The 18,597-nt window shown below is 44.7% G+C and overlaps 1 protein-coding gene across 1 annotated transcript in view; it reads left to right on the top strand.

The window, feature by feature from the left end:
* The window catches only part of LOC114428146 (tandem C2 domains nuclear protein-like), a 37,547-nt gene that overhangs the window by 948 nt on the left and 18,002 nt on the right, over window positions 1–18,597 (top strand). Inside the window, exons 2-6 of the mRNA XM_028396503.1 lie at window positions 814–876; window positions 950–1,147; window positions 11,816–11,938; window positions 12,413–12,492; window positions 15,650–15,701. Of these exons, the coding sequence (XP_028252304.1) occupies window positions 816–876; window positions 950–1,147; window positions 11,816–11,938; window positions 12,413–12,420 (390 nt within the window). The 5' untranslated portion in view covers window positions 814–815 and the 3' untranslated portion in view covers window positions 12,421–12,492; window positions 15,650–15,701. The remainder of the gene's footprint in view (window positions 1–813; window positions 877–949; window positions 1,148–11,815; window positions 11,939–12,412; window positions 12,493–15,649; window positions 15,702–18,597) is intronic.

Raw genomic sequence — 18,597 nt, 5'->3', positions numbered from 1 at the left:
TACAACTGCCCTGGCTACCTATCAGCTGCTTTAGGAGTCCCACAAGCTAACCAGGCCCGATAGGACTCCTTCTTACTCCTTCTTCAGCTTGACGGCATCCCTGACTTCCGGTGTCCACCACCGGGTCTGGGGATTGCCGCCGCGACAGGCACCAGAGGTTTTGCGGCCACAGCTTTGGACAGCCGCATCGACAATGGAGGCGGAGAACATGGTCCACTCTGACTCAATGACCCCAACCTATCTCAGAATCTGGGTGAAGCTCTCCTGGAGGTGGGAGTTGAAGATCTCCTTGGTAGAGGGTTCAGCCAAACGTTCCCAACAGACCCGCACAATGCCTGCCAGGTCTCTCCAGCCTCTTCCCCTGCCAACAGATCCAACTCATCACCAGAAGGTGATCAGTTGACAGCTCAGCCCCTCTCTTCACCTCTCTTTGGGTTTATGTTTATTTTTTATGTTTTTATCATTAAAGTCATATGCTAGTTTTTTTTAGTACGTCTTATAAGCAACATTTTTTTTCTTTCTTTGTTACTGCTGTTTTTTCTTTTAATTAAACCCACATTGTGTTATATGAAAAGTAGATTTCACTACAAAATTAAACAATATGAAAAAAAACCCTGGTGCAATATTCAGGGGGTTAACGATGAAACACTGCAGGCTGAATTGTAATGACTTCACCATGCTGTGTTTACTGGGTGCTTTATCAATCTTTAAGATTTTCTTTGTTACCATCTTGTAATAAGTACCCAGAAAGTTTTGGTCTACCCATGTTTACTGATTAATCTGCGTTTTATCTTTAAATATTTCCATTTGTAGTCATGGAGTGCCTCAAAAACTGCTGCAAGAACTTCATGAAGATGAAGGCGCAGGAGACTCAAGGTAAGCTGGTGTCCTGCAGAGCTGTGAGTCAGACTGCTGGTTCTAACTGTGTCCTGTTTCCTCTGCTTTAAAGTGGTCACGCTGAAGATGCCTCCAGCACCAGCTGCAGACCATCATCGAGATGAAGGCAGGAGGGGAGTCACAGAGGATTACCTCCTTTCTAAGCTGCCTCCGGACGGCAGAGAAGTCCCCTTTGTCCTGCCAACCTTCAAGGCCTCCTACATCCAACCCAGAGGGCCCCATTACCCCAGCTTACCACCCAGCCTGCAGAGTACGTACCTGAGCTGATATGAGACGATACTGGTGACTTTAAGGTTGGGTTGGTAAATAATTCCAGTCCCTTCAGACCACACCGAACACATCACTGATACTTGTCAGAAAATATAATGAACCTTTGGCTCATAAGCTTGCCCCACTGTTTGCCTGCAAGTTCAGCCTGATGCACTTATGCAGAGAGGAAGGCAGAACTGATGGGCACCAGTATCTTCACTTACAGCCCAGAGTCCAGCTTCCATCAGGGTCAGATGGCAGAATACTCCTCTCCTGGTTCAATCCGCAGAGACACCCTGAAGATCAGAAACTCCTGTCCTCAAAGCCCAGGTAACTTCAGGCTTAGAGTTAATGGTTGAACCGTGAGAAACAGTGATTTATAGTGTTTAGTTTGTTTATTGCCGTAGCATTTGAGATTCTTTTGATGAAAGAGAAGAGAAGTGGGTGTGGCCTGTGTTGCTGTAGCAACAGTTGTTCTTTGGAAGTGGGCGGGGCGAGATATGCTATATGCTGTCATAAGGATCAAAGGAAAGTCGATATGATGTCATCTAGAATGTTGCAAATAGAGAAGGCTGGATTGTTTTTTACACTTTGAATTCAAAATTGATGGACTCTACTACGGACACATTATTTGCAATAACAATAAATACAAATACAATCTATGAAGATACCAAGGAGGAGGTTGGTCCCATTATAAATGCATTCTGTAATGGGACAACTCAAGAACAGTGGGCAGCATTGGTTTCAGGTCAGCCTGACACTAAAATGGTAAAGAGGCTTATACATCTGTTTAGGGATGTCATCCTGAGGATTACAGAATGTGTTCTGTGGTCGCTCCCAGAAAAGCAACAGGTTTCTGAGGAGGAAGTGTTTCCCATAGTGGCCACCACGCTTCCTCAGATGTTTGCCAATGCTCTGGACATTTCTGAAGACGTCCACAGTGAGACCTCAGACAACTTTTCATCCTTAATTACCACAGAGGTCACAGAGGCAGTTAATAATGTTGCCTCTTCTAGCCGGGATTGTGAGGTGCATGTTATCGTAAGGCGTATCCCTTCCTGGCGTAGGCGGAGGGCCTTGATCTTCTGCATAGAAGAGATGATGAAGGAATTCCTCATCAAGGTGGAGCAACGAGGAACAAATCTCACAAAGAAGGCAGATCCTGTCGACAGTATGTCCTCTGGCTTCAGCACTTCGCTCTCAGGAATTCTCAGGAATGCTGCTGACAACATTATAATCTATTGGGGACGATTTTCAGATGTTGTGAGCCAGCTAGCCTGTTTCTGTCCTACGACAGGAAAGAGAGGAAGAAGAGGGAGTCAGGACAGAGAGGATGAAGGAGAGAGAGATGAAGAAGAGGGAGACAGGACCGAGAGGATGAAGGTGAGAGAGAGGAAGAAGAGGGAGACAGGTTAGAGAGGAAGGAGAGAGCACCACGTCTGTCTGTATGGCTGTATGTGTTTTATGTTGCCCCGTTGCCTGACAACAGCAGCTTCTTTGATTAGAACCAAGCGGGCGTGGCCTGTGTCGCCGTGGCAACATTTGTTCTTTGGAAGTGGGCGGGGCGAAATAGGCCACGTCATAATTATCAAAGGAAACTCGATATGATGTCATATAGAAGGTTGCAAATAGAGAAGGCTGCATTGTTTTCACACTTTGAACTCAAGATTGATGGACTCTACTACAGACACATTATTTGGATTAGAAATAAACACAAATAAAATCTGTGAAGTTACCAAGGAGGAGGTTGGTCCCATTATAAATGCATTCTGTAGTGGGACAACTCAAGAACAGTGGGCAGCATTGGTTTCAGGTCAGCCTGACACTAAAATGGTAAAGAGGCTTATAGATCTGTTTAGGGATGTCATATTGAGGATTACAGAATGTGTTGTGTGGTCACTCCCAGAAAAGCAACAGGTTTCTGAGGATGAAGTGTTTCCCATAGTGGCCGCCACGCTTCCTCAGATGTTTGCCAATGCTCTGGACATTTCTGAAGACGTCCACAGTGAGACCTCAGACAACTTTTCATCCTTAATTACCACAGAGGTCACAGAGGCAGTTAATAATGTTGCCTTTTGTAGCCAGGATTGTGAGGAGCATGTTATCGTAAGGCTTATCCCTTCCTGGCGTAGGCGGAGGGCCTTGATCTTCTGCATGGGACAGATGATAGAGGAATTCCTCATCAAGGTGGAGCAAAGAGGAACAAGTCTCACAACGAAGGCAGATCCTGTCGACAGTATGTCCTCTGGCTGCAACACTTGGCTCTCATTAATTCTCAGGAATGCTGGTGTCAATATTAAAATCTATTGGGGAAGGTTTTCAGATGCTGTAAGCCAGCTAGCCTGTTGCTGTGGTACATTGTGGTTACTCTACAGACCCAGACCGCAGACACAGATGGTGAACTTGTCTGCCCTCTACACCAAGTAGACACACACAACCCACAACCACCTGTTGTGAACTTGTCTGTCCTCTACACCAAGTAGACGCACACAACCCACAACCATCTGTTGTGAAGTTCTCTGCTATCTACAAAAAATGTAAATCTAAAAACATAAAAAACGTTTCCCAATAACTGAAAACGTCTAAGTTGTTGACTATTTTTTGTTCATACTAAGTTCTTTTTTTAAAAAAAACAAACTCAGCAATTAAAAAAAATAGTTAAGAATAGAATAATACGTGTTGATGAAGATTCTCAGTCATCCAGGTCATCATACGTAGATAAGATTGAAACAAGGCGTCTGGACTTGTAGAGTTTTCTAGAAGACGTTTCACTGCTCATCCAAGCAGCTTCATCAGTTCTAAATGTTTGGTGGGGAAACATGGTTTATATGTGGTTACAGAGCTCAGTGGGTGGGTCTGGGTAAAACCTAAATAAACAATAGCACTAAATGTTTCCATACTTACCTGTGATGTTCTGGCTGACTGGGCCAGGTGTGTCTAACGACTGGCTAACGACTATGAAACTGCCGGAGGGGGACTGGTTGACAGCCCTTTGTTCTTACTGTGAGTATGTGCAAACTTCCTGGGAATGGATGGAATCACTGCATTGTATGTGGTAGAAAGATGATGTCTGAGGCCACCACCTCTGTTAAGGGAAGGTTTTTCCAGCTTAACATAGATGGCTTCCTTGACTCCTCTTTCATACCACCTTTCCTCCCTGTCTAAAATGTGAACATTGTTGTCCTCAAAGGAGTGTCCTTTGTGAACAGCTGAGTCTTGTCCTGTGGAGGTGGCTCTCCTGTGCTGAGCCATTCTTCTGTTGAGTGGTTGTTTAGTTTCTCCAATGTACAGATCAGAGCATTCCTCACTGCACTGGACTGCATATATCACATTGCTGCGTTTCTCCCTGGGAATCTTGTCCTTCGGGTGAACCAGTCTCTGTCTCAATGTTGTCATAGGTTTGAAATGGACCGGGATGTCATGGTTGTTGAAGATCCTGCGGAGTTTCTCTGATACTCCTGATACATATGGAATGGAGATGTTCTTTCTCCGCCGGTTGTTGTCCTTCTTCTTGTTGTTGGGGGGTCTTGTTTTTTGTGGCTTTGATGAGTGCCCACTTTGGGTTGCCACAGGTTTGCAGGGCCTTCCTGATGTGGCGTTGCACCTTCTTCTTCCCCTCTGAGCTGGTTGGTACAGTTTGTGCTCTGTGCTGCAGGGTCCTGATGACTCCCAGTTTGTGTTCCAGTGGGTGGTGTGAATCAAACAACAGGTACTGGTCCGTGTGTGTGGGTTTCCTGTACACTTCCACATTGAGGCTCCTGTCCTCCTCAATATGTACTGTGCAGTCCAAGAAGGCCAGATTGTTATCCTTGGTGTCCTCCCGAGTGAACTTGATGTTGTTATCCACTGCGTTGATGTGTTCTGTGAACCGTTCCACTTCGTTGGTCTTGATTTTGACCCAGGTGTCATCCACATATCTAAACCAGTTGGTGGGGTGGTTCCAGGAAAGAAACTCAGGGCTCTTCTCTCCACTTCTTCCATGTAGAGGTTGGCCACAATAGGAGAGACGGGTGATCCCATCGCACAGCCATGCTTCTGTCTGTAAAAGTTCCCATTGTACTGGAAATAAGTGGTGGTCAGGCAGAGGTCCAGCAGGTCACAGATGTGGTCTGGTGTTAGGTTGGTTCTCTCCTTGAGTGTGCTGTCATGTGTGAGGCACGTCCTTACCATCTCTGTGGCTTCTGATGTGGGGATGCAAGCAAACAAGGACGTGACATCAAATGAGACCATGGTGTCATCTGGGTCCATTAGGATCTTCTCCACCTTGTTTACAAAGTCCTGAGAGCTGTGGATGTGATGTGGTGTGTTACCTACCAGTGGTGTCAGGAGTTCAGCCAAGTGCTTAGCCACATTGTATGTGACTGAGTTTGTGCTGCTGACGATGGGTCTGAGGGGGACTCCTTCCTTGTGTATCTTGGGGAGTCCATACAGGAGTGGAGTGGCTTCCCCCGGATACAGTCGAAAGTAGAGCTTGCGGTTGATGATTTGGTCCTTCTCCAGTTTTTGTAGGTAGCTGACTAGTTTCTTCTTGTAGTTTCCAGTGGGGTCCCTCTTCAGTGTCTCATATGTGGCTGTGTCACTGAGGAGATCTGTCACTTTGGAGTGGTAGTCCTGTGTGTTGAGCACCACTGTGCATCTTCCTTTGTCTGCTGATAAGATGGTGATGTCCCGGTCCTTTTGTAGTGCAATCAGGGCCTTCCTTTCATCACTGGAGAGGTTGGATGGCGGTGCTTTAGCAGTGGAGAGTGTGGCTGTGACCTTCAAGCGGAGTTGTTCAGCTTCTGTGTCTGTCAGGTTGTTGTTCTTGATGGCTGACTCTGTGGCTGTGATGAGGTCCACCACTGGAATCTGCTCTGGCGAGATGGAAGAGTTGAGTCCTTTGGCCAACACTTCTTTTTCCGGCTGGCTCAGTTGTCTGTCTGAAAGGTTCTTTACCCATTTGTCCTGGGTGTCCTGCTGTGGTGGTGAGTGGTCTTCCCTCCTCCATGTGTGAAGGTTAGCTGCATTTTTAACAGAAAACGGTTTTCAATTTATGGAATTTGCGTTTTTGTCGTTCCTTACCCCTGGTGTGCTGTGCCGTCTGGACTTTTTCAGTCAGTTTGATGACTTCATCCATGACCTCGCTGGGTAGGAGGGTGGCAAGCTGTGATCTTGTCTGCTCCGTGGTGACCATGAGAGCATCTATGGTGAAGTTGATCTGTCTGATCCTTTCGTTGAGGAGTTGGTTCTGGGCTTTCTGCAGGATGGTGTCTGCTCTGTGGCCCTTGACGGTGGATCCGAGACGTAGGCTGTTCGGGGTTAACTTTTCCAGTCTGCATCTCAGGCTGAAGCGTAGGTGGTTCCTGTAGTCTGCCAGCTTCCTAGAGGTCTTTTCATGTTCCCTCACCAATCGTAGGGTGTCCTTCCCAAAGCACACCAGGGGTAAGGAACGACAAAAACGCAAAAAAAAAAAAACGCAAACCCTGTGAAACATAAACAGAGGGCGGAATTTTTTATTTGTCATATCCTCATAAGGAAATATGGCTATTATGATGCAGAGTGTGAGATGCTCCAGGGTCGTCAGTGTAGTTCAGCTGTAATCTGAGAAATCGCTAATCTCGAGTAAAAACAATGGCAAACCGATGCTGCATTGAAATGTTAACTGTTGTGTTAAGACCTTTTCAAACAGTGCTGAAATCCTGAGTGCTGTAGAAACAGACTGTAGTGAGCTGGTGCCAACAGGGAAAAAAACTCCTTCTGTGGTCCTAAAACACTGCAGTGGAATCAATTAAAACCAAGGACAGAAGAGTTAATACAAGAAAAAAAGTCAAATTACCTCTGAGAGAGTGGCACAAGAAGACAGCAACATGGAAATCTGAACACATCTCACATTGAAGCATGCACAAATTATATTATTATAATTATTATAATATTCTGTTTTATTGATTCATGCAATCTTTTTTTTAAATGTCTAAACATAACAGAGCATGCAAATGACTACAAATACCTTCTAGTCATGGTTCAAACTGACCCCATGTGTGTGTGCTGCCCAGAAATATTAAATGTTTAATTTTCAGCAGTATTGTTTCGGTATAATAAAAAAAATAGCAGTTTTTGTGCAACCCCCATTAAAATACATGGGATCTGCCCTGACAGGAGTAAATCACACAGATGTCTTAATTAGGGCTTACGTAATTAGGCAGGCAGGGCTGTTACCATGGTGACAGGCTGACACAGGGCAGCCATATCTGTAGTCTTTATCAGACTTTAAGCAATATATCTGTCATATTGATCATCCTCGAGCTGTATACTACTTTTGCACATGCAATATTGTTTTTTGTGAATATTTAAAATCTGTGTCTGTATGTTCTATGTTGCCCAATTGCCACAACAAAGGCAGCTTTGATTAGAACCAAGTGGGCGTGACCTGTGTTGCCTCGACAACAGTTGTTCATGTAAGTGGGCGGGGCAAGATAGGCTACGTCATAAGGATCAAAGGAAACTTGATATGATGTCATATAGAAGGTTGTAAATAGAGATGGCTAGATTGTTTTTTTTTAAACTTTGAATTCAAAATTGATGGACTCTACTACGGACACATTATTTGGATTAGAAATAAATACAAATAAAATCTGTAAAGTTACCAAGGAGGAGGTTGGTCCCATTATAAATGCATTTTGTAATGGGACAACTCAAGAACAGTGGGCAGCATTGGTTTCAGGTCAGCCTGACACTGAAATGGTAAACAGGCTTACAGATTTGTTTAGGGATGTCACATTGAAGATCACAGAATGTGTTCTGTGGTCACTCCCAAAAAAGCAACGAGTTTCTGAGGTAAAAATCTTTTCCATAGTGGCCGACACGCTTCCTAAGATGTTTGCCAATGCTCTGGACATTTCTGAAGACGTTCACAGTCGGACCTTAGACAACTTTTCATTCTTAATTACCATAGAGGTCACAAAGGCAGTTAATGCTGTTGCCTCTTCTAGCTGGGATTGTGGGGAGCATGTTATCGAAAGGCCTATCTCTTGCTGGCATAGGCAGAGGGCCTTGATCTCCTGCATGGGACAGATGATGAAGGAATTCCTCATCAAGGTGGAGCAAAGAGGAACAAGTCTCACAAAGAATCCAGACCCTGTCGACAGTATGTCCTCTGGCAGTACTGACACGGACAGTCCACCCAGTGATGACACTCCTTCACCAGGGCTCAATCAGGTTCCCACCAAGCCGCCTGGAAAATCTAGGAAGTTGAGATCCAAAAAACTGGAGCATTCTATACCAGAGAAGAAGTCACCTGAACCAAAAAAAGTGTCTTCCTCACCTCAGCAGCAGTCCCCTTATTATGGTGACTGGATAGAGCCTTTGTACACTTTTCTTCAAGATCTGATTTCACGAGTGAATAGAAACTCAAAGATGAAATTGACCATTGGGGAGCGTATGATCATCCACCGCCGGCTTTTAAAGCAAATTCTGGATGCACTGGAGAAGGATGCTTATTATATTCCTCCAGAAAATTTTAGGCATCTTGACAAACTTGTTTATAGGAACCTGATTACAGACTGGAACAGTGCATTGAATGTGGCCATTGTCATGTACGCCGGGCAAACCCTGACGGACAGACTGATAATCAATTGTTTCTTCAAACATGCTACAAGACGGAGCTTCATCACTTGGATCTCAGGAGTTTTTAGGAATGCTGCTGAAAGCATTAAACTCTATTGGCGAAGGTTTTCATATGCTATGCGCCTGCTAGCCTGTTGCACGCAGGTAGATTATGATTGGTCTACACATGCAGACCGCAGATACATTGACAACAGGTGGTGAACTTGTCTGCCCTCTACACCAAGTAGACACACACAACCCACAACCACCTGTTGTGAACTTGTCTGCCATCTACACCAAGTAGACGCACACAACCCACAACCACCTGTTGTAAACTTGTCTGCCATCTATACCAAGTAGATGCACACAACACACAACCACCTGTTGTGAACTTGTCTGCCACCTACAAAAAAAATAAAATCTAAAAAAACAAATGTAAAATTAAAGCTGCAAGCAGCGATAATTGGGCCCTCGCACTCTGCGCTACTGCCCCCTCCCCATCACGTCGTCCCTTCTCTCCCCCGCTCCCCCCATGAGCTGCGGTGATTTTGCCAGCAGTGGCGAAAAAGTGGCAGAAGCAGAGACGTCAATATATGTACAAATTTTTAGTATGCAGTAACCTCCTGTTGACAGTAAGTGGCGCTGACCCAAGTTGGGTCTGTATTACATGTAAATAATTTGAGGATTTTAGGGGCATCCGTGGTGGAGTTATACCAGCTGTACTACCCCGTGTGTCCACTAGGTGGAGCCAGACCCCATGAGAATAGCGGAGACCTTTCTGTGCATCAAACGTCTGAAAACATTTGATTCATCTATAAAAATTGTCAAAAAGTAGTTACTTACGGTTTCCTGTAGGTGGTGCTGTGCAGGTGACACATAAGCATGCAGACATGTCCGGGGACGGACAGTTATGACATGAAGAAAATTTGAGGACGTTAGGATAATGCGCGGCGAAGTTATAAGCAGTTGATGATTGATGGCAAAGGTTTGAACTCCCTCCCCCCTGCAGACATTACGCCCACAAAATGACGTCATTTTTTATCTCGGACCGCCCGTTGTACAGCGATCTCGTGCACAGGGTCCGGGCAGAACTTTTTCTCTCAAGGCTCTGCGTCAACCATGCTGTTGGTCGGAATTTATTGTGGGCATGATGAATGTCGAGAAGCGCAAGGGCTTCAGGTGAAGAACACACAGACAGAAGGAGGAAGTACAACGACGATGGACAGTTTAGATGAGCAGCTGGCAAACAGCTCCTGGAAGGAGAAACACAGCACACAGAGGAGTGTGTGTCCAAAAGGTGGTGATAAAAATTAATGCCAGTATTGATCACGGCGTTACAGTGGCTCGCGCACATTAAATACCAGGAGACGGGATGTATTATTGCAGTCATCCACACGTTCACAGAATTAAACACACAGACCAGAGGTCTGTTACAGTCAGCTGTACTGATCTTCTATCTATTGTCATGCTGTACGCCCTCTTCCCTGAGCATTATCAGCTCGTTAGGCCAGGTAACCACGACTGTGCACACAATATAACTGCATTGTCAACGTTTTGTGGGTGACGTGCGCTGCATAGGAGGGCCGTATGAGGAGTTCTGCACACGTCTCACGGAGTATGGTACCTCCGTGCTGAAATGAACTTTTTTTTTACTCTTACCACCCGTGGAGCAAGTTCTCTGTTCTTGTGGAGTATGGAACAGCCTTTAACATGCTGGTAGAACTTTGGGAGTACAGTCTTTAAGTTGGCCTTATTAAAGTCCCCTGCTGTGATGTAAACACCATTGGGGTGGGTCCACTGTTGTTCGTTAATGGTGTTCAGCAGAGAGTGTGGTGCGACGCATGAGCACCCTCTTTTGGCCTTCTGGTTGTGCTTTTTGTTTTTCCCTTTTGCTTTTCTTTCAGGCGCTCTGTTCTGGCTGCAGCTTCCTCTTGGCGGAGTACTGGTTCCTCAAAGACTTTCGCCCTTGTGGTTGTTTTTCGTTTTCTCCTGAGAGACCCTTTCGCCCTTGTGGTTGTTTTTCATTTACTCCAGAGAGACCTTTTCGCCCTAGTGGTTGTTTTTTGTTCTTTGAATAAACCTGAACACCTTTTGAGACCAGCATTTGGATCCAGTATTTATTGTCTCACAACAGAGAGAGTGCTGTGTTTACATTGGCGTCGGGTGGTATATCGTTAGGTTGAGGAATTAACCCTGGTTCTCTGAAACATCAGTGAGGTATCTCACTATGGGACACACCCTCTGCGATGTCCCCCAGAAGCCTTTTTTCCAGATCCCATGGAGCCACCAGGGTCTTTAGTGAAGGGCGAAGGCGCCGTGCACCTCTCATAAACCGGCAGATAAGTGGGTGCTGGCCCACTGTCCTGTCTCCAAAGCCTATATGACAAGCCGAAATAGCGGCTAAATACACCTTTACTGTGGAGAAGGCCAACCCCTTATCCAACAGTGCCTGAAGAAACGTCTGAATAACAGGGAGGCGACTTTGGAAGGCCACCGCCTCTCGTTCCACGCACCATTGCTCGAACGCACGCCACTTGCCATCATATGCCCAGTGCGTAGAGGAAGCTCTAGCACTCTAGATGGCCATGACGCCACTCTGGGGCAGCCCAGCAGCGGAGAGGTTCAGCCTCTCACGGGCCAAGCCCACGGAGCCATGCGCTCCGGGTGTGGATGGAACACCTCCCCATGCGCCTGTGTCAGGAGCCTGCCTGCTCCACATGGTCAGATTGTGTGATACTGGCGGGAGCGGACTCCCCCCTGTCTGTTTATGTACACCACAACAGTGGTGTTGTCTGTCCTGACTAAAACATGCTGTCCCTTCAGAAGAGGGAGAAAATGTTTCAGTGCCAGTGAGACAGCCTGGAGCTCCAGATAATTTATGTGACACGATGACCACATCTGCGCGTTCCACACGCCACTTACTATCCTGCCCTCGTGTGTGTTATCATTCCCATGGCAATGCCTGTAACATAAGAGTGTTTTAATGTGTGTGTGCTGCCCAGAAATGTGTAATGTTTAATTTTCAGCAGTATTGTTTTGGTATAATAACATCTATAAGTGTCACCGTTGTCACTCTTCTCTGTTCCAGACATCGATGAGTGTGAGACAAACTCTCATCACTGTAACCCCACCCAGGTCTGCATCAACACAGCGGGTGACTACACCTGTTCCTGCAATGAAGGTTACTGGCTCATTGGTGGACAGTGTCAGGGTGAGTTGTATCCATATTAAGTAATCAAACGTGTCCTGAGAAAGCTCACCCATCGTTTCCCCTTGAACTGTGGTGCGTTTAAAGAAGCTCTGACATTCTAAACTCAAGCTTTTTATGCACAAAAACAATGTTATGATGCCTTGAAAAGCATCTATATAGTAAGCATGCAAGCAAGTATGCAAACATTGTAAAATAGTGTGGATTCACTCATGTCAGTGAAATGTTTTTTTGCAGCTGAAAAATCGATTCAGATTGCATATACTTTGTAATCAATAACCTTAAAATCAAGGAAACCACCAAAGCTATCAATTACTGTATCACTGTAAACAGCTGCTGAATGTCTAGGAGAAGGTCATTGTGCTCTCAGCTCTCCTCTGGAAAGCATCTATATAGTAAGCATGCAAGCAAGTATGCAAACATTGTAAAATAGTGTGGATTCACTCATGTCAGTGAAATGTTTCTGTGTCAGCACAGATGTGTGAACACACCCGGCTCTTTCTCCTGCATCTGTCCACCTGGATATTATGTGTATGAGGACGGCAGGAGCTGTGAAGGTAACGCTTGTTCTTGAGCGTTGGCACATGCTGAACTGTGAACTGAGAAGGATGCTTTAACTGACTTTGGCTGTTGTGTGTTTGATTTTAAAGATGTCAATGAATGTGACACTGGTAACAACACCTGTACAACAGCACAAGTATGTTTCAATTTCCAGGGAGGCTATACATGCCTGGATCCGTTACAGTGTCACCCTCTTTCTCGGCTTTTTCTTTGTCTTTGTCTTCTCTTCGGGCTGGGTAAATGGGTGGCCATCTTACACACACCTCTTTTGTTATATTCCATTTCTTGTTTATTTTCCAAAGTTGAACAAAAAGGTCTTAAAAAAATACAAAATAATTTACCTCAAACAAAAATTACTCGGTTGGCCAAAGGTGGTCATAAGGAGGCAGATCTTGCTGATGGGCTTCTCCAGTTCGCTTGTTTGTGTCTTGATACAAACACGCCGAACAAATCCTTTGGAATCTGCCATGACTTTGATGATGCGTCCAATTGTCAAAGAATTTCTTGGTGCAGAGCCATCTACAATAAGCACAACATCCCCCACAGCAAAGTTCCTACTAACTTTGTTCCATTTTTGTCGCCCCTGCACTTTGAGCTTTGAGACAATTTCTGATTGTAAAATGCGCTATATAAATAAAACTGAATTGAATTGAATTGAATTAGAAGGTATTCTTGAATGCATCTTTTCCAGAATAGATCTGCTATGTACTGAACCTGCCTCCAGCATCTCCGAAATGTACAGGTCCTCCTTTCTGAACAGTCCAGGTGGCAGTATTGGTTTATCTTTTAGCTGCAGTATGCATTTGGAGTTAAAGCTTCCATGTCATTCGGATTATCTGGGAGGAGGGAGTGATTGGGCGATCATTCAGTATTGCCTCTACTTCACAAAGAATGGTCTGCAGAGATTCATCGTCAAGTGCTGTTTTAACAGTGAGTTTAACACTTTCCTGATTTCTTCCTGTCTGTGAGACTTCTTTCTGTGAGATGAACATTTTGGTAGTTGAATGGCTGAAATCGGTAAATGTATGCTGAAGATACGCTGCGCCAAAAAACGTACGGAAGAATAAGATAAAGAAAGAGGGTGAATAACAAGAGTTTGATAGCTTGCAGCCCCGTTGCCACAATAACGGCAGCTTCTTTAATTAGAACCGGGTGGGCGTGGCCTGTGTTGCCATGGCAACAGTTGTTCTTTGGAAGTGGGTGGGGCGACATAGGCCAGGTCATATGCCACATCATAAGGATCAAAGGAAACTCGATATGATGTCATATAGAAGGTTGTAAATAGAGAAGGCTGGATTGTTTTCACACTTTTTATTCAAGAATAATGGACTCTACTACGAACACATTATTAGCAATAGAAATAAATACAGATCAAATCTGTGAAGATACCAAGGAGGAGGTTGGTCCCATTATAAATGCATTCTGTAATGGGACAACTCAAGAACAGTGGGCAGCATTGGTTTCAGGTCAGCCTGACATTGAAATGGTAAAGAGGCTTTTAGATCTGTTTAGGGATGTCATATTGAGGATCACAGAATGTGTTGTGTGGTCGCTCCCAGAAAAGCAACAGGTTTCTGAGGAGGAAGTGTTTCCCATAGTGGCCGACACGCTTCCTCGGTTGTTTGCCAATGCTCTGGACATTTCTGAAGACGTCCGCAGTCAGACCTCAGACAACTTTTTATCCTTAATTACCACAGAGGTCACAGAGGCAGTTAATGCTGTTGCCTCTTCTAGCCGGGAGTGTGAGGAGCATGTTATCGTAAGGCGTATCCCTTCCACGCGTATGCGGGCAGACTTGATCTCCTGCATGGGAGAGATGATGAAATTCCTCATCAAGGTAAAACAAAGAGGAACAAGTCTCACAAAGAAGGCAGATCCTGTCGACAGTATGTCCTCTGGCAGTACTGACACAGACAGTCCACTGTGCTCACCTCAGCAGCAGTCCCCTTATTATAGTGACTGGATAGAGCCTTTGCACACATTCCTTCAAGATCTGATTTCAGAAGTGAATAGACACTCTGAGATGAAATGGACCATGGAGGAGCGTATGACCATCCACCACCGGCTTTTAAAGCAAATTCTGGATGCACTGGAGAAGGATGCATATTATATTCCTCCAGACAATTTTAGGCATCTTGACACACTTGTTTATTGGGACCTGATTACAGACTGGAACAGTGCATCGACTGTGGCCATTTTCATGACAGCTGGGGAAACCCTGCATGACAGACATATAATCGATTGTTTCTTCAAACGTGCTACAAGACGGCGCTTCAGCACTTGGCTCTCAGGAGTTCTCAGGAATGCTGCTGCCAACATTAAAATCTGTTGGGAAAGGTTTTTAAATGCTATGTGAAACTGTTGCTCCAATGGTGCTGAAAGCATTGAATTCTATTGGCGAAGGTTTTTCATATGCTATGTGCCTGCTAGCCTGTTGCATGCAGGTAGATCATGATTGGTCTACACATGCAGACCGCAGATAAGTTTACAACAGGTTGTGAACTTATCTGCCCTCTACACCAAGTAGACGCACACAACCCACAACCACCTGTTGTGAACTTGTCTACCGTCTACACCTAGTAGACACCCACAACCACCTGTTGTGAACTTGTCTACCGTCTACACCTAGTAGACACCCACAACCACCTGTTGTGAACTTGTCTACCGTCTACACCTAGTAGACACCCACAACCACCTGTTGTGAACTTGTCTACCGTCTACACATAGTAGACACCCACAACCACCTGTTGTGAACTTGTCTACCGTCTACACCTAGTAGACACCCACAACCACCTGTTGTGAACTTGTCTACCGTCTACACCTAGTAGACACCCACAACCACCTGTTGTGAACTTGTCTACCGTCTACACCTAGTAGACACCCACAACCACCTGTTGTGAACTTGTCTACCGTCTACACCTAGTAGACACCCACAACCACCTGTTGTGAACTTGTCTACCCTCTACACGTAGTAGGCGCACACAACCCACAACCACCTGTTGTGAACTTGTCTGTTATCTACAAAAAAATTTAAATCTAAAAAAATAAAAAAACATGTTTTGTTTCTCAATAACTGAAAACTTGTTGACAATTTTTTATTCATACTAAATTCTTTTTTTCTTTTTCTTTTTTTTTTTTTTTTAAAAAACCCAGATTACCAGACCAGATTAAACCTCATATGAAGACATATGGATGCATTCTTGATGTGAGTTTTAGTTTTGACTTTGGGCTGGAAATGCTGACATTTATTTTGCCTTTTATTAATTTGTGTTTATGTATTTTCTTTGTGTTTAGATAGCATCATCCATATTGTGAAATATTTGGAATGGACTTATGGATCCTGTGTGTTTAAATGTTCACACCACCTAGCTGTTCAGTTGTCACCACCAGCACCCTAAGTACAGTTTTTGCACACAATATTTGTAGCGGTCCCTTGGACTTGAAGAACAAGTCGCAGCCTCGACAGGTGTATGGAGTTTATTGGCGTGGCTCTGTGAAAGCACTACAGACGCCATTAGCACTAACAGCACCATAAGCACAGTGAAAACTGCAGAAATAAAACAAACCACACTACAGTTTCACACAAATACTAAATAAACAACACAATGCACAGATATGCCAAACTCCCGTTGTACATAGACATAAACAATTAAATGTTTAAAGTTACCTCATCCCGCTTCTAAAGGGCGCTAGCTTAAACAAGAACAACTCTGCGTCAGAATTCAGATTGCTCGTCCTTTTCCTCTGCTCAAAGCTTTCCTAACACAGAGCAAGGTTTAAGAAACAGATAGAAGAAGACAAGGTGAACATGTTGATGAAGATTCTCAGTCATCCAGGTCATCATACGTAGAGAAGGTTGAAGCAAGGCGTCTGGACTTGTAGAGTTTTCTAGAAGACGTTTCGCTGCTCATCCGAGCAGCTTCATCAGTTCTAACTGTTTGGTGGGGAAACATGGTTTATATGTGGTTACAGACCACAGTGGGTGGGTCTGGGTAAAACTTAAAAAACTTAAAAAAACAATAGCACTAAATGTTTCCATACTTACCTGTGATGTTCTGGCTGACTGGGCCAGGTGTGTCTAACGACTGGCTAACGACTATGAAACTGCCGGAGGGGGACTGGTTGACAGCCCTTTGTTCTTACTGTGAGTATGTGCAAACTTCCTGGGAATGGATGGAATCACTGCATTGTATGTGGTAGAAAGATGATGTCTGAGGCCACCACCTCTGTTAAGGGAAGGTTTTTCCAGCTTAACATAGATGGCTTCCTTGACTCCTCTTTCATACCACCTTTCCTCTCTGTCTAAAATGTGAACATTGTTATCCTCAAAGGAGTGTCCTTTGTCTTTGAGGTGGAGGTGAACAGCTGAGTCTTGTCCTGAGGAGGTGGCTCTCCTGTGCTGAGCCATTCTTCTGTGGAGTGGTTGTTTAGTTTCTCCAATGTACAGATCAGAACATTCCTCACTGCACTGGACTGCATATATCACATTGCTGTGTTTCTCCCTGGGAATCTTATCCTTCGGGTGAACCAGTCTCTGTCTCAGTGTTGTCATAGGTTTGAAATGGACCGGGATGTCATGGTTGTTGAAGATCCTGCGGAGTTTCTCTGATACTCCTGACACATATGGAATGGAGATGTTCTTTCTCCGCCTGGTGTTGTCCTTCTTCTTGTTGTTGGGGGGTCTTGTTTTTGTGGCTTTGATGAGTGCCCACTTCGGGTAGCCACATGTTAGAGACTGGTTCACCCGAAGGATAAGATTCCCAGGGAGAAACACAGCAATGTGATATATGCAGTCCAGTGCAGTGAGGAATGTTCTGATCTGTACATTGGAGAAACTAAACAACCACTCCACAGAAGAATGGCTCAGCACAGGAGAGCCACCTCCTCAGGACAAGACTCAGCTGTTCACCTCCACCTCAAAGACAAAGGACACTCCTTTGAGGATAACAATGTTCACATTTTAGACAGAGAGGAAAGGTGGTATGAAAGAGGAGTCAAGGAAGCCATCTATGTTAAGCTGGAAAAACCTTCCCTTAACAGAGGTGGTGGCCTCAGACATCATCTTTCTACCACATACAATGCAGTGATTCCATCCATTCCCAGGAAGTTTGCACATACTCACAGTAAGAACAAAGGGCTGTCAACCAGTCCCCCTCCGGCAGTTTCATAGTCGTTAGCCAGTCGTTAGACACACCTGGCCCAGTCAGCCAGAACATCACAGGTAAGTATGGAAACATTTAGTGCTATTGTTTTTTTAAGTTTTTTAAGTTTTACCCAGACCCACCCACTGAGGTCTGTAACCACATATAAACCATGTTTCCCCACCAAACAGTTAGAACTGATGAAGCTGCTCGGATGAGCAGCGAAACGTCTTCTAGAAAAGACAAGGTGAATCACTTATTTTCTCCTGAACGTATGAAAATGTGTAACAATAAGACAACTAGCATCTGCTGTCTACATGTGTCTTATCGTGCAGGAGAAACCATAGAAATGCCATGGGGGAAGGAAAACAAACACACTGATTGTGTGTATGGTGAACGCACGATAGCATCGGAACTGCGATGGTGCGTTCAAGAACATCAGACATATAAAACTTACAATGAAACAAACTAATACTGAATGAAACTCAGTTAAGTAAATAAGATAATAACAGTCACAGTGGGCTTTCTAACAATAGCATCGTTGTTTTGTTTAAATTAGAATATTTCAATTTCCCCCTCAGTGTTCTGACCTAAACCTTCACCTGGATCCTCTGGAGCAACACAAAGTTGGTTTCAAAGCCATCATCACCCTCCCCAAACCCATACAGTTCAAAAGCACAATCAAGGGGTTCAGCCAGGTATAACCTGATGCACACATTTGAAATCAAATGTACTGTGACACAAATACCTGATCTTAACTGGTCCTCTGGATAAAGAGCACTGGCTTGACCTCAACACTCCATCTAAATCTTCGGTAAGAGGAGTTAGGTTTATGTTTTTATGACATTGGGATTCAGATTGTTTTTCAATCCTCGGTTGAACCCTCCGTGAACATGTAGCCTATGTATGGTAGCCTACTGCTTGTCATTCCTGTCTACGCTGCTCTCTGAGCACAGCGGC

Source organism: Parambassis ranga, chromosome 22 (assembly GCF_900634625.1).
Source record: "Parambassis ranga chromosome 22, fParRan2.1, whole genome shotgun sequence".
In the NCBI taxonomy this organism is placed as follows: Eukaryota; Metazoa; Chordata; class Actinopteri; family Ambassidae; genus Parambassis; species Parambassis ranga.
Note: the sequence above shows the minus strand (reverse complement) of the source record. Positions and strands in the feature narration are given on the sequence as shown.